This window comes from Bicyclus anynana, chromosome 26 (assembly GCF_947172395.1).
Source record: "Bicyclus anynana chromosome 26, ilBicAnyn1.1, whole genome shotgun sequence".
Classification (NCBI taxonomy): domain Eukaryota; kingdom Metazoa; phylum Arthropoda; class Insecta; order Lepidoptera; family Nymphalidae; genus Bicyclus; species Bicyclus anynana.
In genome coordinates, this window is record NC_069108.1 from 7078411 (window position 1) to 7104274 (window position 25864).

General features: G+C 37.2%; 1 protein-coding gene across 4 annotated transcripts in view; it reads right to left on the minus strand.

Moving 5' to 3' along the window:
• Positions 1–20382, minus strand: part of LOC112045804 (uncharacterized) — an 87081-nt gene extending 66699 nt beyond the window's left edge. The window contains exons 1-2 of one of the 4 annotated variants that reach the window (XM_024082144.2): positions 20053–20382; positions 6263–6667 (exon numbers count right to left, since the gene is read on the minus strand). In XM_024082144.2, coding sequence (XP_023937912.1) covers positions 6263–6660 — 398 coding nt within the window. In that variant the 5' untranslated portion in view covers positions 6661–6667; positions 20053–20382. The remainder of the gene's footprint in view (positions 1–6262; positions 6668–20052) is intronic. The other 3 variants (XM_024082146.2, XM_052889734.1, XM_024082145.2) reach the window with 3 other exon arrangements.
• Positions 20383–25864: the final 5482 nt, after the last annotated feature.

A 25864-nucleotide genomic window follows, 5' to 3' on the forward strand; every position in this document is an offset into this window, starting at 1 on the left:
GCGGCGAAGAGTCCATACAGACCGATTCCCGCCGGGTTACCTTTTAAAAATCCATACATACATATTATTTGTTATAAATATAGTTGTATGGTTGTATGAGACACCGGAGTTTGTATCAAGCGCTGTGAATTCCCTTTTCTTTGGGACGGCTAGTATAGTTACGCAAGCAACCAATAAGCTTAGCCGGTTATAAGACCAATGCAGTGTTGGTCGACCCCCCACCAGGTGGACTGACGACATCAAGCGAGTCGCAGGGATTCGCTGGATGCATTTGGCTCAGTATCTTGATGATTGGAAGTGCCTGCAAAAGGTCCTGCTTTGGACGTCCATCGATATGATGATGATGATGATGATGATGATGATGATGATGATGATGATGATGATGATGATGATGATGATGACAAGATTCTATGTGAGATTAAACACAAGATTGTACATATGTGCGCTTTTCAGATCACTTTTTACGTTGATTTTGTAGGCACATAAGCTTTACTTGTAGCGTAAAATGTAATCCTTGCGTTTATCCATATCGTAGGAATAATAATAATATCCATTAGGAAGGATAAGCCGTGATAGCCCAGTGGATATGACCTCTGCCTTCGATTCCGGAGGGTGACGGTTCGAATCCGGTCCGGGGCATGCACCTCCAACTTTTCAGTTGTGTGCATTTTAAGATATTAAATATCACGTGTCTCAAACGGTGAAGGAAAACATCGTGAGGAAACCTGCATACCAGAGAATTATCTTAATTCTCTGCGTGTGTGAAGTCTGCTAATCCGCATTGGGCCAGCGTGGTGGACTATTGGCCTAACCCCTCTTATTCTGAGTGGAGCTCAGCAGTGAGCCGAATATGGGTTGATAACGACGAAGGAATTATTAAAATCGGTCAAGCAGTTCCGAAACTACAAACAATCAAATAAATAATTTATCTTCATAATATTAGTGTAGAAATTGTAAATTAATAATTAATAATGATAAATATTTTCTGTTGGTAAACTTAACCAACTATCTAAGTTCGAGAGGTCACACAAACGTAAACACACACAAACGTAAACACACACAAACGTAAACAGCACGTAATTCGTGTTATGTAACAGTTATATCAGAAAGAATCCAGCCAATGTCATTGCCAAGGCGAAATGCGTGCCAAGAATTTAGGCGTTATGTTATATCTGAGTTTAATATTATTAAACACTAGCTATATATATATAAATTAAATACTAAACTAAAACTTACCTATAAATAAAATATAAAAACAACATTCAAAGCCATTATTTACATTTACTTTATATTTTAATAAAAATTTTAATATTTTGCTGTTAAGTCAATAATAATATATCGAATATTTAAAATGTGACAATGTCATGAAAAAAAAAGTAAATTACCAAAAAGAAATAATATTAAAGAGGTTTTCTTTTTACATATATATACCTAGGACACACAGTCCAGTTAGGTAGGTCCAATTTCGAGAAAGAGGTGAATCGCCGAATCCAGCTCGGCTGGGCAGCGTTTGGGAAACTCCGCGACATCTTTTCGTCCGAAATTCCTCAGTGCCTGAAGACGAAAGTCTTCGAACAGTGCGTGTTGCCAGTGATGACTTACGGATCCGAGACTTGGTCGCTAACTATGGGCCTAATAAGAAGGCTCAGAGTCACTCAGCGGGCGATGGAGCGTGTTATGCTTGGGGTTTCTGCGTGATCGAATCAGAAATGAGGAGATCCGCAGACGAACTAAAGTCACTGACATAGCTCAGCGATTCGCGAAGCTGAAGTGGCAGTGGGCAGGCCACATAGTTCGAAGAGCCGATGGACGTTGGGGTCCCAAGGTGCTGGAATGGCGACCCCACACCGGAAAGTGCAGTGTTGGTCGACCCCCCACTATGTGGACCGAAGACATCAAGCGAGTTGCAGGGAGCCGCTGGATGCTGGCGGCTCGAGACCGTTTTGTTTGAAAGTCCATGCAAGAGGCCTATGTCCAGCTGTGGACGTCCATCGGCTGACAATGATGATGATCATGATGATGAAACACTAGCTGACGCCCGCGACTTCGTCCGCGTGGAAATCAATGTAAACATCCAAGCTCTATTTCAACACGTCAGTGGTTGAATTAAAAAAAAATTTGAATTCCATTATATTTCGTATTTTTTTTACGATTTATGAAAAAATTTTTAAAACTGTACTTAATTCTAAAAATAAAGGACTTTCCATACAAACTTTAAACCCCTATTTATATTATATTATTTATTTTATTTTTGCAATAAAAAGTATCCTTCTCCATATTAACGTTTATAACGTTTCTAAGCTAGTCATGTATTGTCATCAGAACTCAGAGCGTGTGCAAAATTTCATTGTAATCGAAGACCGGGAAGTGGGTCAAATTAATCATCATCATCATCATCATCATCATCATCATCATCATCATCATCATCATCATATCAGCCGATGAACGTCCACTGCAGGACATAGGCCTTTTGTAGGGACTTCGAAACATCACGATACTGAGCCGCCTGCATCCAGTCAGTCCCTGCGACTCCGATTGATTAATAACAATAAAGAATATGTATGCATGGATTTTTAAAAGGTAACCCGGCGGGAATCGGTCTCTATGAACTCTTCGCCGCTGACATCTACCTATAATTAATGTTAACTTGAGATATTGTGTAAAAGGAGGGTACTATTTAAAATTTCTCTCATTCAACGCGCGGTATCTGTCTGTCTACACATTACGGCGTATCGTATAAACATCGATCACTGTTACCCAATTCATTTACGTTTCACTCGATGACCTGTGGTACAGTGGTTGACTCGAAAACGAGGTTCTAGGTTGAATCCTGGACGGAAATTAGTAATGATTTTGACCGCGGTTTCACCCGAATAGTTAAGGTTCCAGTGACGATACGGTGATAAAATATAACTTATGACACTCACAAATAACGGAGCTTTTTAGTGGTAAATGAATTTCCAAAATCGGTTTCGTAGATCCAGAGATTACCCTCTACACCACAAACTTTTACAGAATACATACAAGTAAGTACCACTTTATAATATTAGTACCTAGTTTTTAATAGGTAAAAACTAGAGATGGGCCGAGTACTCGGTTGATACTCGGTACTCGGCGTACTCGGCGGATTTTTTGATACTCGTACTCGGCCGAATAGCTCGGTCGGTGAATGCCGAGTATACCTTGTTTAAGAAAAGCATTATTTAGGTACATATAATTAAAACAACAGTGTTAATCAAAAAGTATTTATCAGTAATTTAGAAATCTTTGAAAATCTCAATTAAATTTAAATAAAATTAAAATGAAAGATTTAAAAGAGCAACTGTTGAATTTCCCGTCGCTCTTCTCAACAAGAGACCGCGCCTTCTGAGCTGGTGGTAGAGTCACTACAAATAGTCAAACTTGACGTTTCAAAAGTGCTTGTAAACTAAGCCTACTTGAAAAAACCAATTGAATTGAATGAATACTTGTCTACGCGCGCGAAATGGGAATTTGATTGAACCGAGTTACACTCGGTTGAAAAAAAATTTAACCGAGTAAAACTCGGTACTCGTTACTCGGCAAAAGTGTTACTCGGCGCATCTCTAGTAAAAACGTCATCCGGTGCCTATTGACAACCTTTCTTGGATATCATTGAGTAGCTTTTATAGTAAGGGAGCCGAAGAGGGGTATTTTGCAGTTACTCGAGCGCGTCAGATAAACATAAGGGAGTATATCTTGCCCAATGCTGAGTAACTCCACCAAATATGATCCCTTAATATTGGTGAGTACGTTAACCAGCAGGTCAGATTAAGATAAGGCAGGTGAGTTGATAATCTGATGATTTGAACGTAACGGGGTAGGAGGGTTTTAAAATCACAAAATAAAACCCTTATATTTTATTTACATTTCATTTTTACTTATTTTGACGGAAATCTCCTAATTAATCGCTAAAATTTTCTGACAATTTTAGTGATCCAAAGTTTTAAGACCTGCTATTAAAGTCTATAGTTTTTTTTCCACCGCTAATAGTGAAAAAGTAAATGACCATTTATGTTATTTTCGCAATAAAAAAGCATCCTATAACCTTCTCCGTATAAACGTCTTAAACCGTGCCAAGTTTCATTTGAATTCATTCAGTAGTTTCAGCGTGATGCCCGAATAACAAAAAAAACACGGACAGACAGACAAAAAATCGAAAAAAAATATTTTTCACTACTCTTGCTCATAAACATTGTCATATTACCACACCACAGCGGGGCTAAACAAGCATTTCAGCCTCTAGGGGCTAAAGTAATTTTGTTTTTTTAATTTTTGTCTGTTACGAATACTAGCCAAGAACTAGCCTACTTTATAACGAAGGAGGTTTTATTCGTAAATAGAATCTTCTTCTTCTTTTGGTTATATGACTCGGTTTCTATTTAGCGGCCCTCGCCTTGCGTCTCGGGCCCTAAAAATACCTCGTATATAATGGGTCGTTTTAGCCCCTCGTATAACAATCTACTATTTAGCTTATAATGATTATATGATATGTATAATGCCCCCCAACAAAAATTTTCAAAATATCTTCAATGTATAGAATGTACAAAATGTACAGAATTCAAATTATAAGTATAGATTCTAGATGGCACTGGCGTGCTTTATGCCGTTTCGCTAACGTTTGTTGTTACAAATGGTTTAAGTAAAAACTCAAATTGCGAATAAATGTATAGAATTCGACCAGTTTAATTATAAGTTTTCTGAGGAACACGAGCTTAGATTTGGTATATATCTTAAATTAAAGTAGAAGTTTTTGCCCGTTTTTTTACACAATTCAATTACACAAAAAGGTATTTTTACGGAGCTCTTTAACCGACGAACACGATTACAACTATTTAACATCGATTCTATAGAGACAGTTTTTATAATCGCATTAGATCGTTGATCATACACTTTGACAGAAAAATAACGTCTAGCGAGGCAGGTCCTATACAATAATTGGTCTGAGATACTACAGGTGTGACAATTAAAAAAATAAAACAAAAAAATCGGGATCATCAAAACCGTGTCATTGTCGTGGTCGTGAATACAATGGGGTTGTGTAAACGGTGTGTACCAAGCTCTATGAGCTGAAATAGGTCGATTACTACACACTTACGATATTCTTGGCGTATTCTAAATAACTATTGACGAAATACATCGGAAAACTCTTTACGGATAGGGTTGCCAGGTTTTAAAACTGTATAGCTGGACAGTATGAAAACACCATCTTAATCAGATTTGTAGTTTTATAAAATATCTGGTTATTGAATACAGTAAAAGCTCCATCATGTTTTCGCTGATTAAAAAATTGCGTCCCAATTCCTATATTCGCGGCTAAATATTTCGTTATTCGCGGATCTGACTGACAAAACTGACGTAAAATTTGCAAATTTAATTGCCGAAATTGCGAATGGATGGTTTAAGAATGCCACTGCTAAAAATTACTCTGAATATAGCTTTTATAGCTTTAAAAATTTCAAGCAAGAAAATATTTCGAAATTCTTCAAACCATTGTCTAAGACTAAAGATATAATAACTTCAATTAATTGTTTTTTCTTTATATATTTGTTATTTATTTTGTCGCCCAAGAACGTATCCCTTATAATCTCATATAAAATACCATTCCATATTCACGGTTTTTGTATTCGACACATTTAGAGAACGTAGCCCCCGCGAATAATGAGCTTTTACCGTAGTTAATAGTTTAGTTTAGTAATTAATCCCAATGGCGACCTCGCACCGGAAAGTGCAGTGTTAGTCGACCCCCCCACTAGGTAGACCAAGGACATCAAGCGGATTGCAGGGAGCCGCTGGATGCTCGCCGCTCGAGATCGTTTTGTTTGGAAGTCCATGCAAGAGGCCTATGTCCAGCAGTGGATGTACATAAGCTTTTTTTTTCTTTTTGCGAGTAAGCCCTTGACTACAATCTCACCTGATGATGCAATCTAAGATGGTAACGGGATAACTTGTTAGGAGGAGGATGAAAATCCGGTCTTTCGGTTTCTACACGACATCGTACTGGAATGCTAAATCGTGGTAACTAGCCACAGGCGAAGCCTTCTACCAACCAGACCTGCACCTATTAAGAAAACCTCAATCGGCCCACCCAGGGATCGAACCCAGGACCTCCGTCTTCTAAAACCACTACCTGTTCATGACGATGATGATGACTTTAGCAAACTCCTTGAAGGTAAATGGTATCTTTTGGCCTACACAAATTCTTTCCTTATAATAAAAATACAGATTTCCAAAAATAACTTACCCATCAGGAGCCACAGAAGTCTCCTTAGCCGATACACCGTTATAATGTACACGGTTCTCGATCTCGCCGTCCACTAGAGAGTCAGTCATCACAAAATTCACCATCTCCTTATTCAAACGCCGCCTCAAATACCTAATGTCGTTCAGTATCTGTTTGTCTTTCACTAAAGTGTCATTTGATTTGGGATGTACGTGTGCGGATCTGTGCCTCAATTTGAGACCGCTTAGTCTGTGGGTAGAGTTTGACGTTTCGACGTCAACGTCAACGTCGCTGTCACTGTCACTGTCACAGTTTATCGAGCCGAGCAGGAGGAGTAGCAGGACAGGGGTGCGTAACATTTTTTTCCACGATAAAACTATTGGTGACTTTTTCTTCGCTTTCGGTGATTTTAGCTCCATAGTAAATCTGAAACAATGAAACAAATATTATATGTACCGACTCGTAAAAAAAGACCTGGGGTCTATAGACCCCTCACGTCTATAGGCCCCTTGTCGGAGCAAAATTGTTTACTAAAAAGCGGAAGACGGTTTTTCGTAGACGAACAAGGTCTGAGTATTTTAAGCAAGAAAAAAATATTCATAATAAATACACAGATTAATGAATAACAGGTAGATAGAGCGCACGGCACACGACGGTGTCGTAGCCGTTTTAAATACAAAATTAAAAAACCAATACATTCTCCAGTAAGTACGACACGAAGCGCATCAGTAATTTTTAATATTATTCTAGAAAAAAAATTGGATGAAGTATTTTTTATTGGTAATTATTGATTATTATATTAACTTTTTTAAGGAAGCGTTATCGCGTTAACGTAAACGCGAATTTATATGGAATTGAAACAGTTGTGCAGTAGTGCCACTAGATGGCGCTGTTTCAATTGCTTAGAAATTCGCGTTTACGTTAACGCGATAGTAACAGTATCAAACTGTCACTAGGCCTTCTGTATATCTGAGAATTTTCTTAATTCTCTGCGTGTGTAAAGTCTGCCAATCCGCATTGGGCCAGCGTGGTGGACTATTGGCCTAACCCCTCTCATTCTGAGAGGAGACTCGAGCTCATCAGTGAGCCGAATATGGGTTGATGATGATGATGATATCAATTTACGTAGGTACCTAATTAATTGTTGTTAGTGTTTTTTGAAATACAAATTATTAAAAAAGTTTGTATATGCGGATGTTGTCAAAGAGACGCGTGACGTTTGTGTTTTTATGGGTTTCAACGGCTTCACCACGCTGCTTGTAAAGACTCATTCTAGATAATTCTTTATTCTGTGAATAAATATTGAATAGCTCGTAATTTACCTTTTTTTATTAAAATACTAGATGACGCCGCGCGGTTTCACCCGCATGGTTCCTGTTCCCGTAGGAATATGGGGATAATAATTATATAGCCTATAGCCTTATTCGATAAATGGGCTATCTAACACTGAAAGAATTTTTCAAATCGGACCAGTAGTTCCAGAGATTATCGCGTTCAATCAAACAAACAAACTCTTGAGCTTTATAATGTTAGTATGGATTGTTAATTAATTTGTTTACATTAACAACCTAAAGAATTGAACTATAGTAATCATTATCTATCTATTTATAATTAGCCTTAAAGTCAACCTAATTACGAATGAATGAATGATGAATGATATTTTATTCATGAAAATGTAGGTTTAACATGATGGTACATATTATATAATTGAGCCTTTATACATATTACCATGACTGGTGTATGAATTATCTTAAATAATTAAATACATTTGAATGAAGAAAAAAAAAAGAATCTAAATTAATACAATGTCACAATTAGAAAATAATAAGTTAGAAAATGTCCATAAAATAATCTTGAATGTCATAATAACTTTTTTTTAATAATAATTTATAAATTTTACATTTAAATATTGACCAGGTCATCTCTTTTAGACTATGAGGAAGTTTATTATATATTTTTATTGCCATACAAAAATAACTCTTGGCATATATTGTCAATCTTGTGGGGGGTCTAACCAATTTATTTTTGCGGCATGTTCTCAGATTTGCGTTGTTGGTGTGAATAGAGAATAGACTAGGGTTTCATTTTACAAAAAGAAGCATTTGATATATGTACTGACTAGGTAATGGAAGAATTTCAAGTTTTTTAAATAAGGGTTTGCAGCTATCCAAAAAGTGCTATGTGTAAAGTGTATATGATGCAAATATGTATTTACAACAACAACAGATAAGATAAAGAGTGTTTGATGTCATTTTATGATCACCATAAGAGGTACATTGAACAGACTTCGAAGTTTGTCACGAATGACGTTTTAAAAAAAAATCAAGATTTTATTTTACGACATTTTTATATCATACTCACAGATTAAAGAATAATAGGCAGATAGAACACACGGAACACGACGGTGTCGAAGCCATTATAATAATAATAATAAAGCCTTTTATTTTCCTTATACTCTAGTGTTACAAAAGTTTTTTTAAATCTAGTGTTAGTACATTTAATGTTTACATTATTTAGTTTGTTAGTTTTAGATATACATTGTTATATTTATTTATTTTTCTTTGTAGTATTAGATTTACTTCTTTTAAAATTATAAGGATCCCTCATAGGGTATAGGCCTCCCCCAATTCCTTCCACTTATTTCTGTCCTTTGCCATGAACCTCCACTGTTTTCCAGCTATATGTATAAGGTCGTCACACCAACGGGATTTTGGTCGGTACGGTCGTAGCCATTACAAATACAAAATTCAAAAACTAATACATTCTCGAGTCAGTACGACACGAAGCGTTGCATCAGTAATTTTCAATATTATTTGAGAAAAATGGCGTCTGTTTTAAAATATTTTAAAAAACTGTTCATAAAATATGGAGTATTTTTATTGGTAATTATTGACTATTGTTTTTTTTACGTTATATTATTGCTGTTAGTGTTAAGTTTAGAAATACAAATTATAAAAAAAAGTTTGTACATATATGCGGATTTCAAAGAGAATTTGCGTGACGATTGGTTTTTTATGGGTTTCATCGGCTTCACCATGCTGCTTGTAAAGACTCATTCTGGACATTCTTTATTCTGTGACTAGCGGACGCCCGCGACTTCGTCTGCGTGAAACTCGATGTAAACTTTGAACTACCCGCACCCAACTCTACCCTTACCCTACCCCTACCTTTTCCTGAATTTTCTTTGCTATAAACCTCACGGAGCCCGAGACCTTCCCAACGAATGCAAAACCGTGGAAATCGGTTCGTGCGTTCTGGAGTTATAGCGTCAGGAAGGAAAACCTGACTTATTTTTATATAGTAGATTATACTCAAGTTAGATTACAGTTTTCTGGAGTCTGAGTTATGGTGCGGACGAATTGACAAAGGGACACGGCGAAACTATAAGGGTTCCTTGTTAACTACGGAACCCTAAAAAGGATACAATACCTAATATCTATGGCACTATTTTTTCTAGGCTGACCAGGTTTCGACATTTGCCAGAAATTATCACACTAATACTAAAGGCGTAAGTTTGTGTGTATATTTGTTCCTTAATTTTATGAATATTATATTCATTCGTTTCATCCCAGAAACATCCATGGTTCACTCGGGATTTGTGAAAAATTTAATTCCACGCGGATGAAGTCGAGGGCGTCCGCTAGTCATCTATAAAATTAAGAAGTACCTAATAAAGACGACATTATTTCCAGGCTGAACAGGCATCGATCTTTGCCACGAATGACATAAAAACAACATAATATCTATGGCGCCATTTTTTCCACCGTATTCCTATTTCAAACGAGTATCTACCACACAAGTTTTAATATCTTGTTACACTGAGCGTGCATTATTTTTTAATGTTCCATTTTTGTAATACTAGAATGCTATTTGTTTACGATGCAGCTTGGCTTGAGTTGCAGATTTTCTGTGAACTGAAAATCTTAACACGTTGTAAAATAATCAACATAACAAAAGTGATGAATGTGGATGATGACTAGGTTTTAATGTATTGATTTTTATGATACATTCTGGTAAATAAGGTCAATTTAATTTAATTTAGGATAACTAATTTATACATAAAAAGCAAAGATTGTTTGGATATTTGCAAAATAAATAGGATTATAAAATTTCAAAATTTATTAATAAAATTAGGTGAAAATTCATACAATTTTAGCTTCCTTACATTAAATGTGTCATTTTTCATTAAATGAACTATAAACATAAACGCACAAATATCAAAGATATTAGTAATTTTGTTTGAACGCCCATACAAATCTAACGATCATTATGTACCTACGACGTCATTAAATCGTATCATTTTGTATGGGGCGTTCTTCATTCTTCTTCTTCTTCTATTCAGTATGGTTTTATTTTAACCCACCAAACACCCAGTCTGTTAAAAAGTTCACAATATCCTTAAAAATATATCTTATTAGCAAACGCCACGCGGTCTCACCCGCGTAGTTCTCGTTCCCGTGAGAATACGGGGAGAAAATATAGCCTAAGACACTCACAAATAACATAGCTTTCTAATGGTAAAAGAATTTTCCAAATCGGTTCCGTAGATCCAAAGATTACCGACATCACCACAAACTTTACTAGTAGTGATTTTACGCAGACAAAGTCACGTGCAGAAATCAGATATTTCCCAACCAAAGGTTATCTTTAGTCACAGTTTTAAGTTTTGTTCCGTTAACAAAAACTATGGAAATTGCAATTTAAAATTCGAACACCAAGAAAGCGATTACGCATTCTGGTTAAATGGGCGTGTATTGACCTTGCGTCGGCGAGAATATAAATATGCCCATAATTCATTGGTATGTACTATGTATACGGCTCAGACGACTTAGGACTAGGGACCTGCTAGACGTTAATTCTCCGTCAAAATATAAGATCAACGATCTAACGCATTCAGACGAATTATATAGGGACCTGCTAGACGTTAATTCTCCGTCGAAATATAAGATCAACGATCTAACGCATTTATAAAAACTATGTTGTAATTATTTTCGTCGTGTAAAGAGTTCCCTAAAATGCCGGTTTGTGTAGTTGAATGGCATAAAAAACTTCTGGTTTACTAAAATATCAACTACGTTTCATTTGCAAGTACATATTTTTAACTTCATTTATTTTTCAGCTGGAACAGCAAAACATCGATCAAGTAATCGAATATTCCGTGTGACGAATCTAAGCGATGTGTTAAGTTCTTACACTACGCACAACTTGTGCGTAAAATTAAATTAATTAAGTAAGTAATTAAATTTAATAAATAAATATACTTAAACAAACACTATCTAGCCCCAAAGTAAGCATACACTAGCTTGTGTTATAGGTACTAAAATAATTGATATTATAATATTAATATACATTCATATACTGCATATAAATACTTAGATAATGTATAAATACACACAGACACTGGAAAACACTCATGCTCATCACACAAATATTTTCCAGTTGTGGAAATCGAACCCACAGCCGTGGATGCAGAAAGCAGGGTCACTACCCACTGCGCCATCACTGTCGTAATATACTAATTCTTACTTTTAATTTCATTATTAATATGTATTTGCTGAATAAATAGATTTATGAACATAAAAAAGGACACAATTTGCTTATTGGTGTTAAATATTCTTGATGTGTGAGTTCGTTCCTTGTCCCCCTAAAATACAGACAGCAATTTTGTTGGTGAATTTGGGTGCGGTACAAGTCCATAGGGATTTGGTCTGAGGCATACGTATGAGCTGGCAGTATGCAGGTGACGCTTGCGGTGCGTTCGGTGACGTCACATCGCGTGATCCGCGCGTTAGCGGCGCTGTTTTATACTTACGATACGACTACAACACGACTGTACGATAAATGTCCGTTTCAGACTGGAGTTTACTGATTTAAATACAATCACAGCCTCAATAGCTCAACGGTAAGAGCGGTCGGACTCATCACTGAGGGGTGGTGGTTCGATCCCCGCTCGTTGATCTATTGTCGTACCCACCCTTAATACAGTCTTTCCCGACTAGTTGGAGGGGAATGAGATTATAGGTCAAATTAAAAAAAAAGAAACATATGGCAAATACGCAATAGCCCTAAAAATAAGTTGCTGAGGATATTATGTTTCAGTCAATATTGAAAGCGCAGTGTAGGTCGACCCCCCAGCAGGTGGACTGACGACATCAAGCGAGTCGCAGACATTCGCTGGATGCAGGCGGCTCAGTATCGTGATGTTTGGAAGTCCCTACAAAAGGCCTATGTCCTGCAGTGGACGTCCATCGGCTGATATGATGATGATGATGATGATGAAATATTGAAAATAAAGATAAAGGAAAAACAAAGTGAGAAAACCTGCATACCTGAGAAATTTCTGTACGTGTGAAGTCTGCCAATCCGCATTGGGCCAGCGTGGTGGACTATTAGTCTAACCCCACTCATTCTGAGAGGAGACTCGTGCTCAACAATGAGCCGTTTATAGGTTGTTGTGTATGATATATAAAAAATATATACATATAATGAATATCGTAAGTAGTAAATGCGCTTTATCCAAGCGCTAATAGAACAGATCTTCTCTTCCGGAGCAATTTTCACATTTTCTAGTTTAGTTAAACGTGGTTACACTGAGACTTTGAATGCGACACTGTAATTAGTGCAATTAGAAACCAGTAACTGCTACGTCGGTTCAATGGTTCCGTAGACTTCGAAGCATGGAGTCTTGGGTTCGAGTGTTTGATCTATAGCCCTTGACTACAATCTCACTGATGGTAAGCGATGATCTTAGATCAACACTTCGATCAGTGATGATCTAAGATCATTACTTACCATCAGTGAAAGCAATCTAAGATGAAAGCAGGCTTGTTAGGAGGAGGATGAAAATCCACAGCATACCGGAACGCTAAATAACTTGGCGGTACGTCTTTGCGGATAGGGTGGTAACTAGCCACGGCAGAAAAATGGCCATCAAAAATGTTCATATATTAAATTTGATTTGTTTGTTCTTGTCAATCGTGCAATATTTTTTTTTTTATTCTATACAAGTTAGCCCTTGGCTACAATCTCACCTGATGGTAAGTGATGATGCAGTCTAAGATGGAAGCGGGCTAACTTGTTAGGAGGAGGATGAAAATCCACACCCCTTTCGGTTTCTACACGGCATCGTGCCGGAACGCTAAATCGCTTGGCGGTACGTCTTTGCCGGTAGGGTGGTAACTAGCCACGGCCGAAGCCTTCCACGAGCCAGACCTGGACAAATTAAAAAAATCTCAATCTGCCCAGCCGGGGATCGAACCCAGGACCTCCGTCTTGTGAATCCACCGCGCATACCACTGCGCCACGGAGGCCGTCATTCATTTCACACTCCAACCAAGGACTCGAACCCTCGTGATTTTAAACCACATGGGTTAATCACTGGACCAAGAGGGAGTTTACCATCAATTTACCTCATACAAATTCTAGTTAATTCATTTACGCACAACCTACGCGTTTATCTAAACCATGTGTCTGAATTAACAATAATATGGTTAGTTAGAAAAATTAGTCATAGGTACATATACAGGGTGCTCCGGAGTATTTGCCATAACTTCAAAGTGTTGACAAGTCCACTAATAGGAGCCGAACTGCATAAATAATTTTGGTTTTAATTTAAAAAAAAACTTTTTATGTTTAATACAAAGTTTTTTTTTTTTATTCTTTACAAGTTAGCCCTTGACTACACTGTCACCTGATGGTAAGTGATGATGCAGTCTAAGATGGAAACGGGCTAACTTGTTAGGAGGACGATGAAAATCCACACCCCTTTTCGGTTTCTACACGACATCGTACCGAAACGCTAAATCGTTTGGCGGTACGCCTTTGTCGGTACTTTGGTAAATAGCCTCGGCTGAAGCCACCAGCCAGACCTGGACCAATTAAGAAAAACTCAATCGGCCCAGCCGGGATCAAACCCAGGACCTTCGTCTCGTAAATCCACCGCGCACACCACTGCGCGACGGAGCTTTCCAAAAGTGAAAGAATTTTTCAAATCGGTTCAGTAATTTTGGAGCATATTCAAAGCAAACAAACAAACAATCAAATCTTTCTCCTTTATAATATTAGTATAAAGGTATAAGTACTTAGTTCAGCGCCGGACTCGAATCCAGGACCTTGTGATCTAAAGCTAAGCACTGGACTAACGAGGGATTGTCTGTTATTTATAACTAATTAAGAGAATTGTCAAATTAAGTAATTGGGAAATAAAAATAAACTTTCAAGGTTAAAATAAAACTTACTTATTGTTATTTACTTAGTTAAGGGCTTGAAAGTTATAACTAAACAAATTAAGTAAATAAGTTGGTAATTAAAGATTTTTTTGTGTATAACTAGCTGACGGCTCGCGGTTTCACCCGCGTGGTTCCCGTTCCCGTAGGAATACGGTAATAATAATAGCCTTCCTCGATGAATGAGCTATCTAACACTGAAAGAATTTTTCAAATCGTACCAGTAGTTCCTGAGATTATCGCGTTCAATCAAACAAACAAACAAACTCTTCAGCTTTATAATATTAGTATAGGTAGTATAGACCTCATCTCTTCCTCATCGTCAACAATCCATATTCACTGTTGAGCACGAGTCTCCTCTCAGAATGAAATTATGATTATGATTATTAGGCATTATGATATTCTAACATCAATAGTTTTTGCAGCGCACGCCATGTTAACAAAACTTTTGTACACCTTTGGGTTACATTATTGGAGTTTCAGGAAGGATCCCTAATTTTTTGAAAATATAATATAGCCTATAGTCTTCCTCGATAAATGGGCTATCTAACACTGAAATATTTTTTCAAATCGGACAAATAGTTCCTGAGATTAGCGCGTTCAAGCAAAACAAACAAACAAACTCTTCAGCTTTATAATATTAGTACCTATAGATTTCCATGGAGACGGGACTATGACGACAGATTTTAAAATTGCATATAAATTAAGAGTATGCTAATAGTAAAGCAATTTTGTAAAAGTAACAGGGTATCTGCGATCATTACTTTCGGAGCTACAGGGATTTGAAGGGTCAGATTTGCGGCGCTCGCGCAACCCTGAAAAACGTCCCATACAAAATGGTACGAATTAATGACGTCATAGGTAACGTAATGATCGTTAGATTTGCATGGGCGGTCAAACAAAATTACTAATATCTTTGTTATTTGTGCGTTTATGTTTATAGTTCATGTATTAAAGAATGTCACATTTAATGTAAGGAAGCTAAAACTGTATGAATTTTCATCTAATTACGATAATAATAGATTTTGAATTTTTTTAATTTTATTTATTTTGCAAATATCCAGACATTCTTAGCTTTTTATGTATACATTTGTTAACATTGACCTTATTTACCCGAATCTATACTAATATTATAAAGCTGAAGAGTTTGTTTGTTTGTTTGTTTGATTGAACGCGCTAATCTCAGGAATTACTGGTCCGATTTCAAAAATTCTTTCAGTGTTAGACAGCCCATTTATCGAGGAAGGCTATAGGCTATATATTATCGCCATATTCCTACGGGAACGAGAACCACGCGGGTAAAACCGCGCGGCGTCAGCTAGTGTATTATAGAAATTAATAATAAATTCAAACCTAGTCATCATCCCCACTGCGCCGATGAAACCGCGTGTCGTTGTTAGTTTTCAATGATGGGATAAAATACGACTAATTAGGTAATTTGCGAGCTACTTGAATGCGTGTGTTGATGTCACTGGGCTCTTGGCTAGTTTGAAATGACGTGATATTTATTGACCAGTGGTTTATTTGGACCGCGATTATTTTAACTGCCAGAACAAAATAGGGGTGTTATCTATACTTATAATAAATCTGTAGAGAGGTCAATTCTGTACATGAAATATATTTCCAAAATAACTATCAGGGGGTGATTAGTGTTCGATACTGATGCCAAAAATGCAATCAGTAAAATTTTTGTCTGTCTGTCTGTATGTTCTTTATAGAAACAAAAACTACTCGACGGATTTTAACGAAACTTGGTACAATTATTCTTCATACTCCTGGGCAGGTTATAGTATACTTTTCATCACGCTACGATCAATAGGAACAGAGCAGTGAAGGAAAATGTATGGGAAAACGGGAGAAGTTACTCAATTTTTTAAGCTTCCGGCGCTAGGATAGGGTAGGGTAGGGTAGGGGTAGAGTAGGGGTAGGGTTAGGTAGGAGCCGGGTAGGGGTAGGTTAGGGCTAGGGTAGGGGTAGGGTTGAGTCCTTACTCATCCCCTGTATGGTAGGTTAGCTGTAAAGTGGGAGTAGTAGGGTTTCACGCGGACGAAGTCGCGGGCGTCCGCTAGTTATACATAAATCGTACGAATTCATTAATTAATGCGTGATAGCATATCCACTGGGCTATCGTTATGATTTTGACGGCCTCCGTGGCGCAGTGGTATGCGCGGTGGATTTACAAGACGGAGGTCCTGGGTTCGATCCCCGGCTGGGCAGATTGAGATTTTCATAATTTGTCCAGGTCTGGCTGGTGGGAGGCTTCGGTCGTGGCTAGTTACCACCCTACCGGCAATAACGTACCGCCAAGCGATTTAACGTTCCGGTACGATGCCGTGTAGAAACCGAAAGGGGTGTGGATTTTCATCTTCCTCCTAACAAGTTAGCCTCCATCTTAGAGTGCATCATCACTTACCATCAGGTGAGATTGTAGTCAAGGGCTAACTTGTAAAGAATAAAAAAAAACCGCGATTATTTTAGCTGCCAGAACAAAACAGGGGTGTTATTCATTATTATATTTAAGTAATCCATATTTCATCTATACTAATCTATCTATACTAATATTATAAAGAGGTAAAGTTTGTAAGTTTGTAAGTTTGTCACATTATTTAAATGGGGTAATCTTCGGAACTACTGGTCCGATTTCAAAAATTCTTTCACCAGTAGAATGCTACATTATCGGGGAGTGCTATAGGCTATATTTTATATTAGTATGATATATATTCTCCGAGTTATCACAGTTTTTGTCATACAGGTCGGACTAAAAACCTCTTAAACAGACTTATTCGCATGCGCTGCCTTAACCATTGTGTAAAATTGAAATTAATGTATGGAGGCTTTATGTATCTTTAAAAGTTCTACAAAAAAATCCGCAACACCATATATCTATCTTCTATATATTAGCAGATATAGTACCTTTTGTGTTTTAAAAATTATAAATTTGATATACTTAGATTTGCGTCATTATTTATGCTACTTAACTTTAATCCTTATCAAAATAAATTATTTAATAATCACAAGGATATCATGGAGATAAGATTTGCCCTTTATAGTATGTTAATTAGTTAAATAGTTTCGGAGATAATACAAAATTTCTAAAAGACGCAGAAATTCCGCTACATGACGCCCCGCGCTTTCTTTTACGTAGTTCCCGTTCCTGTGTGAATATGGAATATAATCAAACATAGCCTATGACACTCGCAAATAACGTAGCTTTCTATTGGTAAAACAATCTTTCAAGTCGGTTCAAAGTAGATCCAAAGATTATAATTTTAGCATAGAAGTCTCTATTTCCCTTGGTTATCGCACCACTCTCGAAGGGCTGGACCGATTTTGCTAAGGGTAGGAGTAAGATAGAGAAGTTATAGAGTAGGGTAGGGTAGGGTACAGGTAGGGTAGGGGTTGTGTAAGGGTAGGGGTAGGGTGGGGTAGGGCAGGGTAGGGGAGTGTATGCCTAGGTTAGGGGTAGGGTAGGGGTAGGGAAAGGGAAGATTACGGTCAGGGTAGGGTACGGGTAGGGTAGGGGTAGGATACAGTTAGGTTACGGGTAGGGTAGGAGTAGGGTAGAGGTAGGAGATCGATACTGGGTGAAGTAGGGGTAGAAAGTTTGTACGGAAAGTCCTTAATTTTTTTTAAATGTAAAATGATAAGTGGACTATTTATTAGGTATAATTTATAAAACTTGCAAAATAGAATGTGAAATAGGGGTTGAAAGTTGACATCGATTTTTACGCGGACGAAGTCGCGGGCGTCCGCTAGTTATCTATACTAATGTTATAAAGCTGAAGTTTGTTTGTTTGTTTGATTGAACGCGCTAATCTCAGGAACAACTGGTCCAATATGAAAAATTCTTTCAGTGTTAGATAGCCTATTTATCTAGGAAGGCTATATATATTTTAACTTCGTATTCCTACGGGAACGGGAACCACGCGGGTAAAACCGCGCGGCGTCAGCTAGTTATATATAAATCGTACGAATTAATTAATTAATGCGTGATAGCATATCCACTGGGCTATCACCTCGGCGTCCGTTTCTGCAGGGTGTGGGTTCGAATCCGGTCCGGGGCATGCACCTCCAACTTTTCAGTTGTGTGCATTTTAAGAAATTAAATATCACGTGTCTCAAACGGTGAAGGAAAACATCGTGAGGAAATCTGAATACCAGAGAATTATCTTAATTCTCCGCGTGTGTGAAGTCTGCCAATCCGCATTGAGCCAGCGTGGTGGACTATTGGCCTAACCCCTCTCATTCTGAGCGGAGACTCGACGACTCCTACCAAGGACCGTCGCATCAGTAATTTTCAATATTATTCAAGAAAAATGGCGTCTTATGTGTAAGTATTTTAAAAACTGTTCACAAAAACTACAGAAACAAGGAGTATTTAGGTATTTTATTGGTAATTATTGATTATTATATTAATTTACGTACCTAATTGTTGTTAGTGTTAAATTTTGAAAAACAAATTATGAAAATAGATTTGTCTATGTGGATGTTAAGGAGACGCGTGACGTTTGTTGCTCTATGGGTTTCACCGGCTTCACCACGCTGCTTGTAAATATTCACTCTGTAATACTTTACTCTGTGCTTATTACCAACTGGCGGACGCCCGCGACTTCATCCGCGTGTAAACTTTCAAGCTTTTTCAACACTTTAGGGGTTGAATTTCAAAAATTCTGGAATCATATTACATTTCGCATATTTTTTATGATTTAGGTATGGATAAATTTTTATAACTTTGAAAATGGAGCACTTTCCATACAAACTTTCAACCCCAATTTCACCCCCTTCTTATTTTATTTTCGCAATAAAAAGTATCCCATTACCTGCTCCGTATTATGTTCTCAAACTGTGCTAAGTTTCATTTGAATTCATTCAGTAGTTTTAGAGTGATGCCCGGTCAACAAAAAATACGGACAGACAGACAAGAAATCGAAAAAAAAATATTATATATACTTAGGTATATTTTTGGCGTCAGTATCGATTGTATAATGCCCTCCAATTAAAATATTCAAAATGTCTTCAATATACAGAATTGACCTGTTACAGTTTTATTAAGCATAAGTTTAGATTAGATAGATAAATTCCTTATTCCGCCAACCTGCACTGACGTAGCGTAGTGGGTTTATGCTCCATAACTATCCCCTTTCCTATAACAAGGGAGGCCGGGCCTAGTAGAAGTAGCGGGAACGAGGACAAAATCGCTAAAAATTAACACAGATAAAATGTAAGTAAATTTTTTCAAACATAACGCTACTTAATAACATAAAAACTATGATATTAAAGAATAAAGCTAATGAAATGACAATTTGAAAGTTATTTTCAGTTAAGATCGGCCCAAAACGAGGACAAAATCGCTAAAAATTAACACAGGTAAATAATTCAACTTTTCAAACTTAACGATACTTAATTACAAAAAAGCTGTGATAACTGATATTAAAGAATAAAGTCAATTAAATGACATTTTGAAAGTTATTTTCAGTTTAGATCGGCCCAAAATGAGGACAAAATCGCTAAAAATGAACACAGATAGAATGTAAGTCAACTTTTCAAACCTATCGATACTTAATTACAAAAAACAACCAATCTTACCTGTACTAGCGTACAATCACAGCCTTTCTTTACGTAAGCAACATTTCACTTAAAATCACTTCCAAACCACTTTTAATTGTATCTACATCCTTTAATTCACCATGTAAATCCACTTTGTTGATTTATTCAACGATTTTAGTATCACAACTGAGCGAAACAACCATTGATTCACAATTTTTGACACGAAGAAAGTTTTACGTGCGTAATTTTGGCGGGCGGTGCGAAAATGAGCAATACGTCCACACTCGAAAAGCGCGCGGCGCAGACTGACCGGCCGAAGTCCGAACTCCGAGTCCGAACTGAATCCTCCGAGGTTCTGAATGTGGTTTAAAAAAGTTCAACTTAACCTGTAAACGCATGGTCCGATGCCACGTTGTTCGACACATCAACTACAGTCTCAGACCTTTGCATGATCCGATCGATGTTATTTAAAAAAAAGTTGCTTTCGCTTACTTATCAATAGGGTTGACACTTTGTGACTTCATCCAATCATACATAATTATAAATATCATGAATTAAATCGAAAGTAACACGTTTACGTGCCTAAGCCGGTGAATCGACTTTGATGAATTTAAGATTAAAAGTCCAATTAAAATTCTTAAGTTTGAGGACAATGCTTGCAAAAATACTACTTTAAGCTCGACTCAAAACACATTCTACACAAACACAGGCACAGTGGCACAGTTTTTGAGAAAATCACACACATTCAAACATACATACTGTAAGGCTGTACTCGTATTCACACTATCGTGGTCGTAGAAAGGCATTGTATGCCACTGCACGTAATTATCGATTGTAGCACTCGTGCTACAATGGCCCCCATTACATGACAGTGGCATAACTAACTATTTTACCATTATAAAGCTACATTATTTGCGAGCACCATACATTTTGTCACGGGAACGGAAACTATGGGGGTAAAACTGCAGTGTCCGCTAGAAATCTAAATATCTAACAGTGAAATATCACATCACGAAATATTGAAAACCGCTTGACGTACAAAGATAAAATTTGGCAGGGAGGTAGAGTTAGTTTACGTCCGCTATGAACGGATTTTGCATCAAAGAGCTAAAGCTAAAGGTTAAGGGCGGACGAAGTCGTCGGTGTCCTCTATCAAATAATACATAACCTCAATTACTTAAGTCGATTAAAAAACAGTGGTATCAAGTGGCAACCCTAGTGACTAGGTACCTGTTTTGATCGGAAGGTCGCGGTGAAAAAAGTTGCAAATTGAAACTCAAAAATCAAGAAGCCATACTTAAAACTTTTTTAAGCTTTGAAAAGTTATTTTTCGTTTATTTATTGACATGCTGCACTGCTATCTCACCTGATACAATCTAGTAACTAGTTTACGGAGAAAAAATATAGCCTGTGACACTCAAAAATAACGTAGCTTTCTAGTGGTAAAAATTTTTTGTCTTGACTGGTGACAGAAGTGCTGGCGCAAAGGACCAGTCTGGCTGTCCAGCGCGGAAATGCAGCCAGTATTCTTTCCACCATTCCACGTGGGCATGATTTGTAAAGTTATTAGGTAAATCACAGAAAACATATGTACAAGCTTAAGTTCCTTATTGTCACAGATTAGTCAATTATATACAGATGGAGCGTACGGAACACGACGGTGTCGTAGCCGCTCCAAATACGAAATTCAAAAAGTAATACATTCTCGAGTCAGTACAACACGAACCGTCGCATCAATAATTTTCAATATTATTCAAGAAAAATGGCGTCTTATTTTTTTACTTAAATATTTTAAAAACTGTTCACAAATACTAAAGAAATAAGATGGATTATTTTTTTATTATTATATTAATTAAAACGTAATTGTTGTTAATGGTAAATTTTAAATACAAATTATGAAAAAAGTTTGTATTTGGGTTGTCGCGTGACGTTTGTTTTTTTTAATAATGATAAAATATCGTTGTCGCTCTCAGACCAATTATTGTATAGGACCTGACTCGCTAGACGTTACTTTTCTGTCAAAGTATATGATCAACGATCTAATGCGATTATAAAAACTGTCTCAATAGAATCGATGTTAAATAGTTGTAATCGTATTCGTCGGTTAAAGAGCTCCGTAAAAATACCTTTTTGTGCAATTGAATTGTGTAAAAAACGGGCAAAAACTTCTAGTTTAGTATAAGATATATACAAAATCTAAGCTCGTTTTCCTCAGAAAATGACAGACAATTTTGTTCGTGACTATGAGTGCGATACAGGTCCTTCTATAATTGGTCTCAGTTGTCGCTACAACATCGCAAACATTCTTTATAACATAAGCTAAGACCCAGATGTTATATAGTCAGTGTTATTGGATCAAGTCGAGCCATTCTCCTGAACAAGTGTCCCCACGCAATACAAACTGGCCCAGCCCGAATGTTGGCTCAACGATTTACTTGGCAAATACTCTACTTACTGTACGTACTAGTGTCTTGTTTTAACGACTTATATAGCCTCTATCTATCTAATTAGCCTATCTATACTAAATGAGCTCGAGTCTCCTCTCAGAATGAGAGGGGTCAGGCCAATAGTCCACCACGCTGGCTCAATGCGGATTGGCAGACTTCACACACATATTTAATTTCTTAAAATGCATACAACTTTAAAGTCAGAGGTGCATGCCTCGGATTTGAACTCGGATTTGATGCCGGATTCGAACCTATGCCCTTCGGAATCATAGGTGAGGTCATATCCACTGGGCTATCACAATACCTAACACTTTATAACGTTATACAATATCGTATAGATATTAGATTGTCGTACCTAGTGAGAAGCAAAAACGAAATCCCATCACCCTATTCCCACTACCAACCAAAAGTTAACAGTTAATAATAAAATCGTATAACGAACAATAAATAAATAAAAAAAACAATTATAATAACAAGAGTCGGCCATGCAAAAGATCTATGATCTGTTTGAACGGAATCAATGGCATTCCACTTGACTGCGCCCGCCATTTTGTTTTCTTTTTATCTGTTTTTTTTTTAATTCACATTTCACCGCCGCGTCTTTAGAAACGGGCCGTCCGTTTTTGGGTACCGCGGTGAAATTTAAAGTGAATCCAAACTTATTTTCTTAATGATTTTTCCATATAATATTTCCCGAAAGTAAGTATACTAATATTTTAGTTAAAAAATGTCTTTCTCAATTTATAACATTTTCAATGATCGTGGGTGTTTCAAAATCAAAATCAAAATGAACATCAAAAATCATTTATTTTAAGTAGGCTCAGTTTACAAGCACTTTTGACACGTCAGTTGACTATTTGTAAAGATTCTACCACCGGTTCGGAAGGCAGGTTCTGCTGCGAAGATACCGGCAAGAAACTCAACAGTTGCTCTTTTGAAATGAAAAAGTCATACAATTTTACGTTACGTTTTTACGTTTTTATTTTAATTGGGTTATTATTTTGAACTAGTTACTTGACCCGACAAACGTTCTTCGGCCGTATAAAGGACATTGAACAAGTGACTATGAGAATTAGTATCGGTATCAACTTTATTGTCCCACAATGAAAAAAAGCTTAGTTGAATGTATGATTTGAACTTTTAAATATAATGTACCGTCTAATGATAATGTCATCGCATTTCGCGGCAATCACCAAGTGTCGAGTTATGCATTTTACATACACAAAACGTTATATTTTACACAATAAGAATGTTTAAACTAAAACGCTGTTTTTTTTTTAATCTTTACAAGTTAGCCCTTGACTACAATCTCACCTGATGGTAAGTGATGATGTAATCTAAAATGGAAGCGGACTAACTTGTTAGGAGGAGGATGAAAATCCACACTCCTTTCGGTTTCTACACGACATCGTACCGGAACGCTAAATCGCTTGGCGGTACGTCTTTGTCGGTAGGGTGGTAACTAGCCACGGCCGAAGCCTTCCACCAGCTAGACCTGGACTAATTAAGAAAACCTCAATCGGCCCAGCCGGGGGTCGAACCCAGGACCTCCGTCTTGTAAATCCACAGCGCTCTAGTAATTGGTATACGGCTCCACTGCGCCACGGAGGCCGTCAAAAAAAAAAGTAAAAGATATTTAGGAATACAATTTTAAAAGGAGGCGGTTAAAAAGTAAAAGATATTTAGGAATACAATTTCTAGCGACGTCCTATTTCACTTAAGTTTAGTACTTAAAATAGCCTAATATCACTAACACCACGACATGAGATTTTTCGACGATCATGTCCGATTAAATCTTATAATATTTCTTTTGAAAAAAAAAATATAGGTATCGGCTTACAAAAAATTATACAGAACCCGATAGCCGGCGCTCGCCCTTCGCTTCATTTTTTGTCTGTGGTCGTGAAGACACGTAAAGCGGTGCACACATTATCGTAGAATTGACACCTCCAGAGCCCTTTGTGTGGGGTGGCGAAATGACTGGCGGGAATTATTACTGTTCTATTACATACAGGGTGCTCCCGAAGTTATGCTTCTGCGGGAATTATTATTGTTCTATTACATACAGGGTGCTCCCGAAGTTATGCTTCTGCGGGAACTATTTCTGTTTTATTACATACAGATTGCTCCCGAAGTTATGCTTCTGCGGGGTTTATTAGTGTTTTATTACATACAGGGTGCTACCGAAGTTATGCTTCTGCGGAAATTATTATTGTTCTATTACATACAGAGTGCTCCTAAAGTAATGCAGCGGGAATCATTAATATAGGTTATTTCAGAAATTAAGCTTACCCGAGAACTTACTCTTAGTTGTAGCGCTAACATGTGACCAAATGAAGAGAAATAGACAAATTATCGTCTATTGGCGGCGGAGTTATCCTAGTCCTATCTATTTCGTCTCAACTCATGATTATAGCGATATTTTACTATTGTACTATTGGTTGTATCTATTTATTTTCACGAAATTATGCCATAGCCGCATTAATAATAATATAATAATAATAATAAAGCCTCTTTATGTCCCATAAACCTTAAACCTAATTACAATATATTTTTTCTAGTTTTTACTTAACCTATGTTAGAAATACTAAATAATGTTCATTAATTATTGTGTTAATTTTAATTTTTTTATTATTATAGGAATCCCTTTGATAGGGTATAGGCCTCCTCCAATTTCTTCCATTCATCTCTTTCCTGAGCTATTTTAATCCAGTTTTTCCCTGCTATCGAGATTATGTCATCTGACCATCGCTTCTGTGGTCTGCCCACGTTTCTTTTTCCTTGTGGACCAGTCCATTTCGTGCTTTTAAGAGTCCAACGCTGGTCTGAACATCTCGCTACATGGCCGCATTACTCTACAATAATTAATACTGTTCTATTACATACAGGCTGCTCCCGAAGTTATGCTTCTGTGGGAATCATTAACATTTAAGTTGTTTTATTTTTTTGTGCAAGCGCTTAGCTGCAATCACTCCTGATGGTAAGCGATGGTGCAGCCCATGGTGGAACGCGCTTGCCTAGAAGATGCCTATTCACTCTTGACTTGAAGATACCCATGTTGTAGGTGGTGGGGAAAACGGAAGCTTCAGAAGTTATGTATTTGCGAGAAGTAACACTTCAGTTTACTAGAGTTTTTACCGTTCTGTTACATACAGAATGTTCCCGAAGTTATGCTTCTGCAGGAAGAATGAGAGGGGTTGGGTTATTAGTCCACCACGCTGGCCCAATGCGGATTGGCAGACTTCGCACTCGTAGAGAATTAAGAAAATTCTCTGGTATGCAGGTTTCCTCACGATGTTTTTCCTTCACCGTTTAATACACGTGATATTTAATTTCTTAAAATGCATATAAGGAGGTGCATGCCTCGGACTGGATTCAAACCTACTACCGAATCGAACGCAGAG